At 33.8% G+C, this 12,327-nt stretch overlaps 1 protein-coding gene across 3 annotated transcripts in view; it reads right to left on the bottom strand.

Moving 5' to 3' along the window:
- The window catches only part of LOC111144758 (HECT and RLD domain containing E3 ubiquitin protein ligase 4), a 122,997-nt gene that overhangs the window by 44,104 nt on the left and 66,566 nt on the right, over positions 1 to 12,327 (bottom strand). For all 3 annotated transcript variants that reach the window (XM_022499201.1, XM_022499200.1, XM_022499202.1), the window contains 6 exons: positions 11,757 to 11,833; positions 11,352 to 11,476; positions 10,074 to 10,133; positions 9,829 to 9,940; positions 9,139 to 9,328; positions 7,478 to 7,650 (listed from right to left, as the gene is read on the bottom strand). In XM_022499201.1, coding sequence (XP_022354909.1) covers positions 7,478 to 7,650; positions 9,139 to 9,328; positions 9,829 to 9,940; positions 10,074 to 10,133; positions 11,352 to 11,476; positions 11,757 to 11,833 — 737 coding nt within the window. The remainder of the gene's footprint in view (positions 1 to 7,477; positions 7,651 to 9,138; positions 9,329 to 9,828; positions 9,941 to 10,073; positions 10,134 to 11,351; positions 11,477 to 11,756; positions 11,834 to 12,327) is intronic.

Genomic DNA, 12,327 nt, shown 5'->3' on the forward strand with positions numbered 1-12,327 from the left:
CAGAAGAAATCTGAATATGCCTGGATAGTCAGGTGGATGATATTATAGAATTACAGTTAATTTCCATAAGAAAAATAATAGTATTGCTGTTATATAGGAAAATGCCCAAGAAGAGGAATGCTGAGGTGGCATCAGGATTTACTTTCAAACAACAAGAAAAAAGTATATACATACACATATGGAAAAGCAAATGTGACAGCATGTTAATAATTACTGAATCTAGAATGGAGGGTATGTACCTATTTCGTTTGTCTTTCAATGTTTCTTTGTATATAAAGATATTCAAAATAAAAATTGAAGAGTAAAGTGAATGAAAAGGATTTCAAAACAAAGTCTGAGGAAGAAAATTTTAGGCAAAGAGAAGAGCATGAGCTAAAAGGAAAAATTTCATAGGGAAATTAGGTTTTAGAGTCAATAAATGATAGACTCAGAATGGTATTTTATTAAAATTTTCTGTTGATGGTGTGAAATATAGTCAAAAGTAAGTACAGAGGCTGGTGGAGGGAAATAAATCAAGATATTGAAAATTCAAGATTTCTAGATAATAAGAAAGAATGCAGAAGCTGTGGTAGCTAACTGATATCAAAAAGAGTCAAAACCAACTTCAAAATTCAAGCATGAGGAACTGAAAACACAAACTGGCAACACAAACACCAAAGTCAGGAAAAGAAGACAGTTTTGGTAGGAGAGGATAGCTGGGAAGGACAAGAAATTTGGTATTAAGTCATTTTCATTTTAAAATGATGGCAAGAGAAAGGTTTGCCTAAAACTCTTAACTGAGAACATTTTCCTTAAAGGAGACAAAACTGTGGCAGGAGATGAGAGAGAGGTAGAAAGTAAAACAAAAAGGGCCAAATACAGACCACTAGGAAAGACGGCACATTTAGGAGAAGAAAATAAGACATCAAAAAAAACCAATCTGATCTACACACAAACTAAATAAAACTAGCTAAATATTCTACAAAATATAACAAAGGTAGGTGCTTATAATTAAAAAAAAAATAACTAAACCAACTAAACACTCAAAAAGGAACAAAAGAAATCATTAAGTAGAGGTATGAGACAGTGCTTATGTCCAAACAGGTGCTCTATAACCACAAGACAAATGAATGGACAAATAAAATTAGAAACACAGACACAGACACACACACACACACACACACACACACACACACGGAGTTTGTGCTTCTAATGACACCTCACACTTTCACTGAAATGCAAATTTTACCTTAAAATCCCTCGGATGTTATGTTCCACAAATAAAATAATAATAGCTATCATTATGGACCACTAAGTAGACGTCACGTACATTACCTCATTTAATCTTTAAAACAACCCTATGACACAGACACTATTATTATCACATAGATGAATATACTAAGGCTTAGAGTTCAAGAATCTTAACCAAGGTCACACAGCTAAGAGCCAGAAATCTAACACAGACCTCTGTTACACACATGCACTTTTTTTTTTTTTTTAAGATTTTACTTATTTATTTGTCAGAGAGAGAGAGAGAGAGAGAGAGAGCACAAGCAGGGGAGTGGCCGGCAGTGGGAAAAACAGGCTTCCCACTGAGCAAGGAGCCCAATGTGGGACTTGATCCCAGAACCCTGGAATCATGACCTCAGCTAAAGGAATAAATACACTTAACCAACTTCCCTGCACTCTTTATTTTTTTTTAATACACATGCATTTTGAGGGCACCTAGATGGCTCAGTCAGTTAAGCACTGACCGTTGATTTCAACTCAGGTCATGATCTCAAGGTTGTGAGATGGGAGCCCATGTGGTGCTCCACGGTTAGTGGGGAGTTTGCTTGAAATTCTCTTCCTTTGCCCCTCCCCATGCACACATGCACACTCTAATAAAATCTTAAAAAAAAAAAAAAAAAACCTTCTTAACTCACTATATGACAATTTTATTCCTCAATATTATGTTCGTATATATATAAATACATATGAATATGACTATTTGCACAGATAAATGTGTGCAACATATATTTAGAATATATACAAAAACATACTTTGTATTAATGTTTAAAATTGTAATCAAGGGGTGCCTGACTGGTTCAGTCAGAAGAGCATGTGACTCTTGATCTTGAGGTCATGATCTGAGCCCCACATCGGTTGTAGAGATTACTTAAAAATAAATAAACTTTGGGTGCTTGGGTGGCTCAGTGGTTTAAAGCCTCTGCCTTCAGCTCAGGTCATGATCCCAGGGTCCTGGGATCGAGCCCCGCATCGGGCTCTCTGCTTAGCAGAGAGCCTGCTTTCCCCTCGCTCTCTCTCTGCCCGCCTCTCTGCCTACTTGTGATCTCTGTCCGTCAAATAAATAAATTAAATTTTAAAAATAAAAATAATAAAAATAATAAAAATAAATAAATAAATAAATAAACTTTATTTTATTATTTTCTTCTTAAGATTTTATTTATTTATTTGACAAGGGGCTGGGGGAGAGCATAAGCAGGGAGAGTATCAGGCAGAGAGAGAAGCAGGCTCCCGCTGAGTAGGAAGCCCAATGTGGGGCTCAATCCCAGGACCCTGGGATCATGACCAGAGACAAAGGCAGCCACTTAACCAACTAAGCCACCCAGGCACCCCAATAAATAAACCAAAAAAATTTTTAAATAAATAAATAGTCACCAAGTATAACCAATGCTTGATTCTGTGGCCTCCTCTTAAGGGAACAAATAACCCAGTTTAAGAAGCACATGTTAATAATACTGCATTCACATCTGACTCTTGATTTCAGCTTAGGTCATTATCTCAGGGTCATGGCATCAAGTCCTGCATTGGGCTCCACATTCAGTGGGGAGTCAGCCTGAGATTCTCTCCTTTTTCTTGCTCCCCATGTCCCTGACATGTGCAAGCACGTGCATGTGCACTCTCTCAGATATATAAATCTTTAAAAGAAAATAATGCTGCTGTCATTTTCAAAGTTGATACTTTTAATCCCTCTATTTGGTGACAAAAGCACTCTGAGTCTTTTTTTCACTGTTTGATTAAATTTTTATCTGTGGTCAGGATACCACATTTGGGAAAAACTGACCAGAGTAAAACTGCTATTTCTGGCTTTCAAATAAAATAAAGATACTTGGTTTATAAATGGCGATCAAAACCCTCATCCTAGGGACACCTGGGTGGCTCAGTGTGTTAAAGCCTCTGCCTTCGGCTCAGGTCATGATCCCAGCATCCTGGGATCGAGTCCCACATCAGGCTCCTTGCTCAGCAGGGAGCCTGCTTCTCCCTCTGCCTCTGCCTGCCACTCTATCTGCTTGTGCTCACTCTCGCTCTCTCTCTCTCTCTCTGACAAATAAATAAATAAAATCTTAAAAAAAAAAACAAAAAACCCTCATCCTAGAGCAGGGGTCAGCAAACTATGTATTGCCTGTGAGCCAAATCCTGCCCTCAGACTGTTTTTGTAAATAAAGTTTTACTGGAAAGGAGCCATGTCCCTCCATTTACATACTATCTGCAGCAGAGCTGAGATTTTTTTTTTTTTTTTGAGAGTTGAGTAATCTCAAGAGAAACCATATGGCTTGCAAGGCGTAAAATACTACTATCTTCACAGGTAAAATCTACAGGCCCTTGTCCTAGCATCTTTAGCGAAACTCTTTCTACTAAAAAATAAAACATACACAATAATTACACAAAAACTCTTTGCCTTTTCCCTCTCCAATATTTATGTTTCTAAACATACACACCAACTTTTAATCACATTGGACCCTAAAATTTAGTGAGTCCTATACAAAATGACTCACATCTCACTGACCAATATATATTATCTTAAATATTTTAGATTTTAAAAGGTAAACTGCAGTTTCCTTCACCAATAGCAACCAATGTTTGCAGTCTGTATATCCTGCAGATAGATGTTTTTGAAAAGAAGTGCTATGCTAGAATAAAAAACAATTCAGAAACCAGTTTTGGCTCAAAACAGACAAATATCAAATTTACACTGGGGGAAATTATGGCTGATACTTAATTCAGTCACAATGATTTAACTAAAGAGAAAATCAGTTAATATTGCTCTTAATAAAAACAGGGAAGTTAAACAAGAAGACTTATCTAAAAGACCTGCATATATTTATGTATAAAATCAACAGTCTAAAAAAAATATATATATGTATATACATACATACATACATATACACACACACACACATTTGTATGGCAGGTAACACTGACATTATTTTCTCCAGGAAGCCTTCCTTTATTCTTCAGATTTATGAGCCCTCTTATGTGTTTTCATAGCACCCTTTATATTCCTCAATCTAGCACTTACCATGCTTTATAACAAATGTTTATTTATTTGTATGTCTATACTGTTCTATATTTATAATCTCAACAAGGGCAGAAATCACATCTTTTCTTTATAACTGTATCCCTAATGTCTAATACAATGATAACATAGTAGGTTCTCAATAAACATTTGTGAAATGAATAAAAAAGAAGAAATCCCAAGTTTAAAACAACCTATATAGTAGTATTATGGCCTAAAATATACAAAATAAAATCTATGTATGTTTGATCATAACACTTCTATTTCACTTTTCATTACTGTTTAGTATTCTGGTTCATTAACCTCAGTTCAGAGGTGGTATATGTTAAGTATATATGTGTGCCTTATCTGTTCGGTTTATTTAAGTGTTCCTTAACAAAAAAATAAAAATTTGAAAATCACTGATTTAGAAGATTACCATGATATGTAGCAATTAGGCTAGAAATGCCAAGTCAGTCTTCTCTTTAGGTATATCAGTATCTCTACAATGTACTGTGTCAAAAACCACTAAACAATTGAACGACTTGCCAATAAACTCATTTATCTGGTAATATATCCATTCCTGACAGCAAGTACCAGAGCTATCTTTCTTATAATACCATTTGGAACACTGGGAATTATTTTTAACTTATAAGCTTTTGAAAGGACATGACGTAAGGGAGGAACCAGTCATCCACATATCCTGAAATGATAAGTAAACACAGTCCAATTCTCTAGTTCCTAATCTAGTTCCTAATCCTTGACCAGTAGGTCAAGAAGGCAACTATTTGAGGAAACTTCTAATTTTCAACCATGGAGCAAAGAGAAGGAATATAAATACAGTTGTCAGACAGAAGGTGTTTTTGAAAATACAAGTTTCTGATAAGCAACTTGGGTTTCACTAAAAATGAAAATGAATCATCCTTGATGATAATATCCACAACTATCTATTTGTGGCAGATTAGGACCAAGGAAAGTTTTCTTCAAAGTGAGGAGGAGGAGAAAGTTAAGTGATTGCCCTAAGGACTCCCAGTAAGAGATACTTCAGACATGATGTTTCAGACATTAATACCACTATCATTCTGCTTTTGAGTGTAACAACTTCAAACAACAACCCAGTTTCCTCATAACCCAATAAATCAAACTGAAAGTAGCCATTTCCCAAATGGTGGTGGTGGTGGTGGTGGTAACAAAATCAGTGCCTTATGAAAGTAGAATAATTACATATATTATATAATTTGAATAATACATTAATCGTGGGAAACTTTCAAGGCCAGTATTTTAATCCTTATTTTATAGATAATTCTCCATTTACATATATGATAAAGGAAAAGGCTTGTTCAAAACCACACCGATAGGAAGCAGCAAAAATAGTCTTTTAACAATAAAATGCTACCTGCGATTATGTAAGTATGAACCTCTAAATGTAGGGGCATAAAATAAAAGCAAACCCCTTTCTAAACATGTTCTATTACCATACCCGCTAATAGAGAAGTACATTAGAAACGGCAGGGACTTTGGAAGCAGATTTGTATTTGTATTTCGACTCTCTTATTTATTGGTTTATGACCTTTGACATTTAGATTAAGGGGTTTTATAAACTACAGAGTTTAAAAAGTTAAATGAAGAATATATGTAAAGTGCTCACATGAATTAATGTAGAAGGGAGGTTCTAATCTTGGCCAGTGTTAAAATTATTTCCTCTTCCCTTTTAGCCAGCAAGATCAGAGGATCCTAGTTTCTAGCATGGCTCCATCAAAAATGTCTCTGGAGATGGAGTCCCATAGGGTTCTACCTCAGTACAAGTTGAGGCTTCTAAACTAGGCAAAGAACTTAAGTTACTTGCTCAAATTCAGTCTTCAATTATTAAAAAAAAGTTCAATTTTCTTCTCCTTCTCCCACCTTCCCTTTAACTTGTGGTAAAGACACAGCTAAGGAAACCAATTTTTTTTTAAGGAGTAATAAAGATAAACAGATAAAGAAGAGAGTGAATAATTATTTGGCAGTAGGGTCCAGCTGACAAAGGATGATTCATTGAAGTAACAGTAAAACAGAGTCCAGAGGAAAGAAAAAAAAAAATCTAATTAATCTCTTGAATCCTAGACAAAAGGCACACAGAAAAGTAGAAGCTCATCCTATGAAGACAGAGGATTTTAATAGAAGTTTACTGCAGAATTCAATTAACCCTAAAATGCTGCAAGAAAGCCTTATTCTGGGAAAGGCAAAAGAAAGAATGACTTGTTTTCCCACGGAAAGAAGTGGCAATCATCTCTTCAATTATAATAAGAGAATTACTAGGAATCTTGAACATATTCAATACCAAAGAAAAAAGTAAATTCAAGAAGTTTAACTGAGGAAATACCCAGGAACTTCACTAAAAGAGTAAGAAGGACTATCTCTTTTATCCCTTAATATTTACCTTTGCACTAGGCAAAAAGGGTCTGAAAATACTAAAGAAGCTATTAAGGAGAGGAAACTAAAGATTAAAGGTTCCAGTGGGTTTTTTAGTCATTCTAGAGATAAGAAACATATGCTTCTCTCCCTTAGGTCATGTCTCCCAAAATAGCTTCTCAAGAATACCAAATGGCTTAACAGAGATATACCTACCAGCTATCAGGGATGTCTCAAATCCATCTTTAATCAAACAGCTGAGACTCTACTTCTTCATGTAACTTTGAACTGCTACAAGTGTAAAGGGTACTATTTCTTACACTGGGAAGAAGGGCAGGAAAGAACAATAGGCAAATTAATGAATTATATATGGTTCCAATTTCAAGTTAGTCATTTGTTTCAAATGGAATATTCTACTTTGATTGAAACCATTAGTACCCAATAACAAAAGAACTTGAGTTTAAATATTCATAATCACAACCAGGATGCGATCTCTCATATAATAACCACTTATAAATGACAAAAATCATATTTAAACTAATTATGTTCTTCACAAAGAAATGTAAGGAGATTTCTAATTCATTAGTATGCTATTGTTCTGCCCAACTACAGAGAAGTTATCTACAAATGCCTAACAAAGTCAAGTAAGACCAAAGCTCCAAAGTATGTATTATTTTTTTAAAGAAAAACTTAGTTAACTTTTCTAAATATCTGTAATCTGTATCTCTTAAGCTAACCTAAATCTATAATATTAATGTTAAAATAAACATCATCAATCTATTAGGCAGCACTGAGGAGAGAGGAAAATAAAAGAACTACTGGACATACCCTATGCAGTATTTCTAAAACCTTTAATGCAGTATGAAGAAAATTGTTGAAAATTCTTCTTTCAGAGGGGGGGATGCCGATCTTGTAGAGTTTCAAAAGATGTACCACGACTTCCTTAAAAAGTTCTACAATCTTGAGGAATAGCGGAGGTTCAAGTACTGACCACCAGTTTTCTGTTATTAAAGGGTGAACATACAAAGAAAATGAATTTTTTAAAAAAGAATCACAATTTTCAAAATCATACGAGACTTTTCTTCTAAAAGCAGTACTCTTAACCCTCTCAAAATCCCAGGAAGAGCCATATAACACAGTATTTTATGTAACATTTCTAGAGTTTACAGACATCATCCTACTCTCAAAGAATACTGTTCTGAAAGCTCTCAGAAGCAAAAATAAAGTACGAAAGGTCTTCTGAATTCATTTCGTGGCTTCCTAAATTATATTAAAAACTCAATACTATACCTAATATTAAAATCAGTTATTAAAAAGTGCTTCCGGGGTGGGCACCTGGCTAGCTCAACAGGAGGAGCATGGGACTCTTGATCTCAGGGTCAGGAGTTTGAGACCCATTTTGGACGTGCAGATCACTAAAAATAATAAACTTTAAAAAAAACCCATACCACACCTTTAAAAAAAAGTGCTTTGAAAAATCAGAATGTTAATTTTTAAACATGCTAAAGACCCAATATTTAGGGATCTTTTCAAGTTTTATCTTTCAACCTAACATAAAGTTCAAATATTGTGAAGTACCACACCTTTAAAATGCAAGGTAATCCTGAAAATTGGATACTGAGAACTATGTAAAGTATTAACATGTCTGTTCTTCCCCACATATTTGTTTGTAGTTGTTAATTACAAACACCATAATCTTATGAGGCAGACGGAAATACAAAAACTTTTGACAACATGGAAGGAAATACTCTTGTGAGTTCCTGCTTCACTTACTGAGGATTCTACACTTAACTACTTCCTCTGCTCACTCTCAGCCTAAAACTTTCTGTACTGATTTTATGACTTCTATGTATCTTAGCTTCATAAATCAATAAATTCTATCAGCAAAGAAAGTACTAGGTTAAATGTAGCAAGCAAACTATAATGGCCAGGAGACAGAGATGAAATCTATACAAATTGAGAAATTAAGTTGAGAAAAGTTTAGGTCAAAAAATTACAGTAGATAGAGATGGAACAACAAGATCAGATTAGTGGTAGAATCTCATCTACATTCAGAGAAATAAAATCAAACATGGGGAAATTAGCAGGTGAGAGATATACAAGGCAAAGAGTTTATAACAGAGTTCAAGAAGGATTTAATAACCATCTTTGTTCAGTTTTAATTGTACCTCCACCTTTACTTCTTTAATAGCAAGACCAAGAGGGACAAGGGAGGGGAAATACAGAAAACAGTTGGTTCTCTTCCCTGATACGGTCTCTGCTGTTGTTTGATTAAAATTTTAATATTTAACATGCTTTGCCTCTAATAACCAGCATGACTAGAAAAAAGCAATGAAAGGAAAAACAGGTTTATTTTTCTGTAAGACAGTGTCAAATAAGCAGGGTAGCAAAATTTCAGACAGCAAAAAAAAAAAATTAAAAACTTATTAGCACCTTTATTTAAAGAGAAAAAATTACAAAAGAAAAAAAAAAAAGACCAGAATTCTTACCAAGTACTTTCAGTGGTGCCTTTTCTAGGTTCACAAGAGCTGTACCAAAGGGAATTGCTATTGTTGTGAAATTGTTGGAATCACTCATCAGGGGGCATTCTGGTAGAGTAAGATAAAACCTCAATGCTTCAACATCAGGTAAGGAGCTAGTCAGTTTAGGAATAAGATTCTTTTCCAAACTAGCTGCCACCTATATTTTGACAAAAAGTAAAACCTACTTTATTTAAAATGAATGTACTTTCCAAAAACAAGGAGAAAAATCATAAACACAGCAAACATAAAATGGTAAAAAAAAAAAAAAAATGTATCTTACAATGAATCACTGACTGTACTCTGAAACACAGGGAAATTTAATGCCTAAGCATTACTAAGAGCATTTTAAAACTCTGGTGTGTAAATTTCAATTTAAACTCTCTAGAGCTATACCTATATAGAAACTTAACCAACATGATAATGTTAAGTATTAAAGGTCTACTTAAACATCTGGAGAGGTTTACAGATATTTGATAGCTAAGCTGTAAATGCTTTAAAATAAAACCTTATTTCTTATATTGGCTTATATAATAGAATCATAAACAACACATCACAATGAAATATCTAAAACTACAAAGTTGCTGGACTATAAATATACAAAATAATATAAAGTTCAACAGGCTACATAACAAAATATAAAATACTTCAAGAACAAACCTGCTGAGATATCTGAGGATGATCAGGTTGTATAAGTTTGTGGAATAAAAGCCTAGCAGCATTCATATCAACCCCTGAAAATTTGGTGCCTGTTCTATAGTGATCATCATTGCTATAAAAGAGAAACAAAAAAAAGAAGAGAGAGAGAAAAAAATAATAAACCCTTAAGGTTATTTAATTTATTTAATATATTACTTAATACAATAAATTTTAAAAATTGTGCATACCAAAGAATTACCACTTACCTAACAGCTAGAAAACTTCCATTTAGACAACCAGAGGAAGAAAATGTTCCATCTATTTCACTAAAAAGAAAGTTAAAAAATCCCCAAATCACAAAATGAGAAATCCAGTGTCCACATTTTTTAATCAAAGTATTTAATATACTATTTAATGCCACAGAGCACTCTTCTATCCAATATTCAACTAGTATAAATCAGAATTTTACAAACTGCTAAATTACTAAAGGTTAAAGTAATACCGCTTATCCTAGACTTTCTAAAATTCATCAAACTGATCTGGTATTTTTCTTTCTTTCTTTCCTTCTTTCTTTTTAAAGCCTACAGCACCCACTACTCCCAAGGCAGTCTCCCATCCAAGTACTAACCAGGCCCAACCCTGCTTAGCTTCCAAAATCAAATGAGATTAGGTGCATTCAGGGTGGTATGATCACAGACACAAATTCGATGTTGTGAAAAAAATATATTTTTTTACATAAACATATACATTTAATTTTCTTAATTATACAGGATGGTAAATCTATAATCAGATGTTATTACTTTTTCTGAAATCCACCTTTTGGGGCTTTTAAGAAAAATTTTAATTTAGGAAAACAATCTGTAATTTAAAACAGCTTATCGGGGCTCCTGGGTGGCTCAGATGGTTAAGCATCTGCCTTCGGCTCAGGTCATGATCCTGGGGTCCTGGGACTGAGTCCCCCATCGGAGACTGCTCATTGGGGAGCCTGCTTCTTCCTCTGCCCCTCTCTCTTTCTGTCTCTCATGAATAAATAAAGAAATATTTAAAGAAATAAAAAACATAAATAAAAACAGCTTATCAGATATAGTCTCTCATCCCCAAAACCAACACCACCTGCAACAACAGAAAACTCTAAATACTAAACAAGTTCATCTATAAGCAGAATATTCAAGAAAGATTTAATACTTAAATCTTTTAAGAAGCATAAAAGTTAAAAGACAGTGAACACTAAGAAGCTAGAAGTAACATTATTTCATATCCAATCCTAGTGGTTGTGTTTAATATTTCAAGTTATCATTTAATATTATAAATATGAAAGAATTAAAACATATAAATATATTCAAATGAGAGCTCTTAAAGTATCATTATAGAAATTCCAGATATTTAAACTTATGTAAACTATTTGGTGAACGATTTTTTTTTTTTTTTAAAGTGAGTGGTATTAATAAAATACTTATTTAAACAAAAACTTCTAAGTACAAGATAGCACTACCATGGAGGTAAGAGGTTGTGTTTGTGTTGGGTAGGAAAAATGTTTTTCTTACTTGGCTATCTCCACAGGCAACCTTCCAGAGGGGTAGCTCAGCCATTTTTGAATAAGAGCTTCGTTCACAGTCCAGATCTGTTTTGAAGGATCAGGACATCTAAAGTCATCTGGTGGCCCACAGTTCTAAATTTAAAGTAAGTAGATTAGCCAGAGAGCAGATATATATATATATATAACTTAAACCAAGACAAGTTTCCACTATGTATTTCATTTTTTTTAACCAAGTATATCTCTACTAAATACCTGAAACAGTACTTATCAACTGGATCAGAAAAATTCTGCAGACTTGGGGGCAAAAAGGCTTAAGGCAATTACTTTGTAACATACAAAGAACATTAATATGGGCTTTAAAAATTATTCAAAATTATCTGAGTTCAGTAATTACTTGTATGACTACTATTACCTGGCGATTAGAGTAATGTGAAAAGCTTTGATCGCCCCCTGAGAAAATTCTTTTCACACAGAAATATTCTTCAGAATCTGTAATAAAAATAAGATGTAAAGAAATTCAAGATTTATATGACATTTTCAGGCTATCAAATATGCTACTGGATTTTTCTCTTAATAATCTAACTCAACTAGACATCCTATTCAGCATTCAACAGTATAAAATGACTTGGAATATTTTGATTATTGTAGAAAAGAGACTGACCGAGTGACACACACTGAATGATTCTACAAGTATAACGAGCACTTGGTAAGTCTGCAAGTCTTTCTTCCAGCTTGCACAATAAAGCGGTGTTTCTAGTCAATGCCTTTTTTATCTCAATATATTTTAGTTTAAACTGAAGATGATGTAAAAATTGAACGCGGGGTATAAAAGCTCAGAAGAAAATAAAAATTAAGAATATTAATTTTTAAAAAAGAATGACAACAAACAAGCAAATGTTAAAACTTCTTGAGTAAAATACTTGATAATGCAAAATTTTCTTTTACTATAGCTATACAAAAGTAAGATGACACCCACAGCTCTT

This window comes from Enhydra lutris, unplaced genomic scaffold, assembly GCF_002288905.1.
Source record: "Enhydra lutris kenyoni isolate GAN:26980312 unplaced genomic scaffold, ASM228890v2 scaffoldscaffold12, whole genome shotgun sequence".
Taxonomy (NCBI): Eukaryota; Metazoa; Chordata; class Mammalia; order Carnivora; family Mustelidae; genus Enhydra; species Enhydra lutris.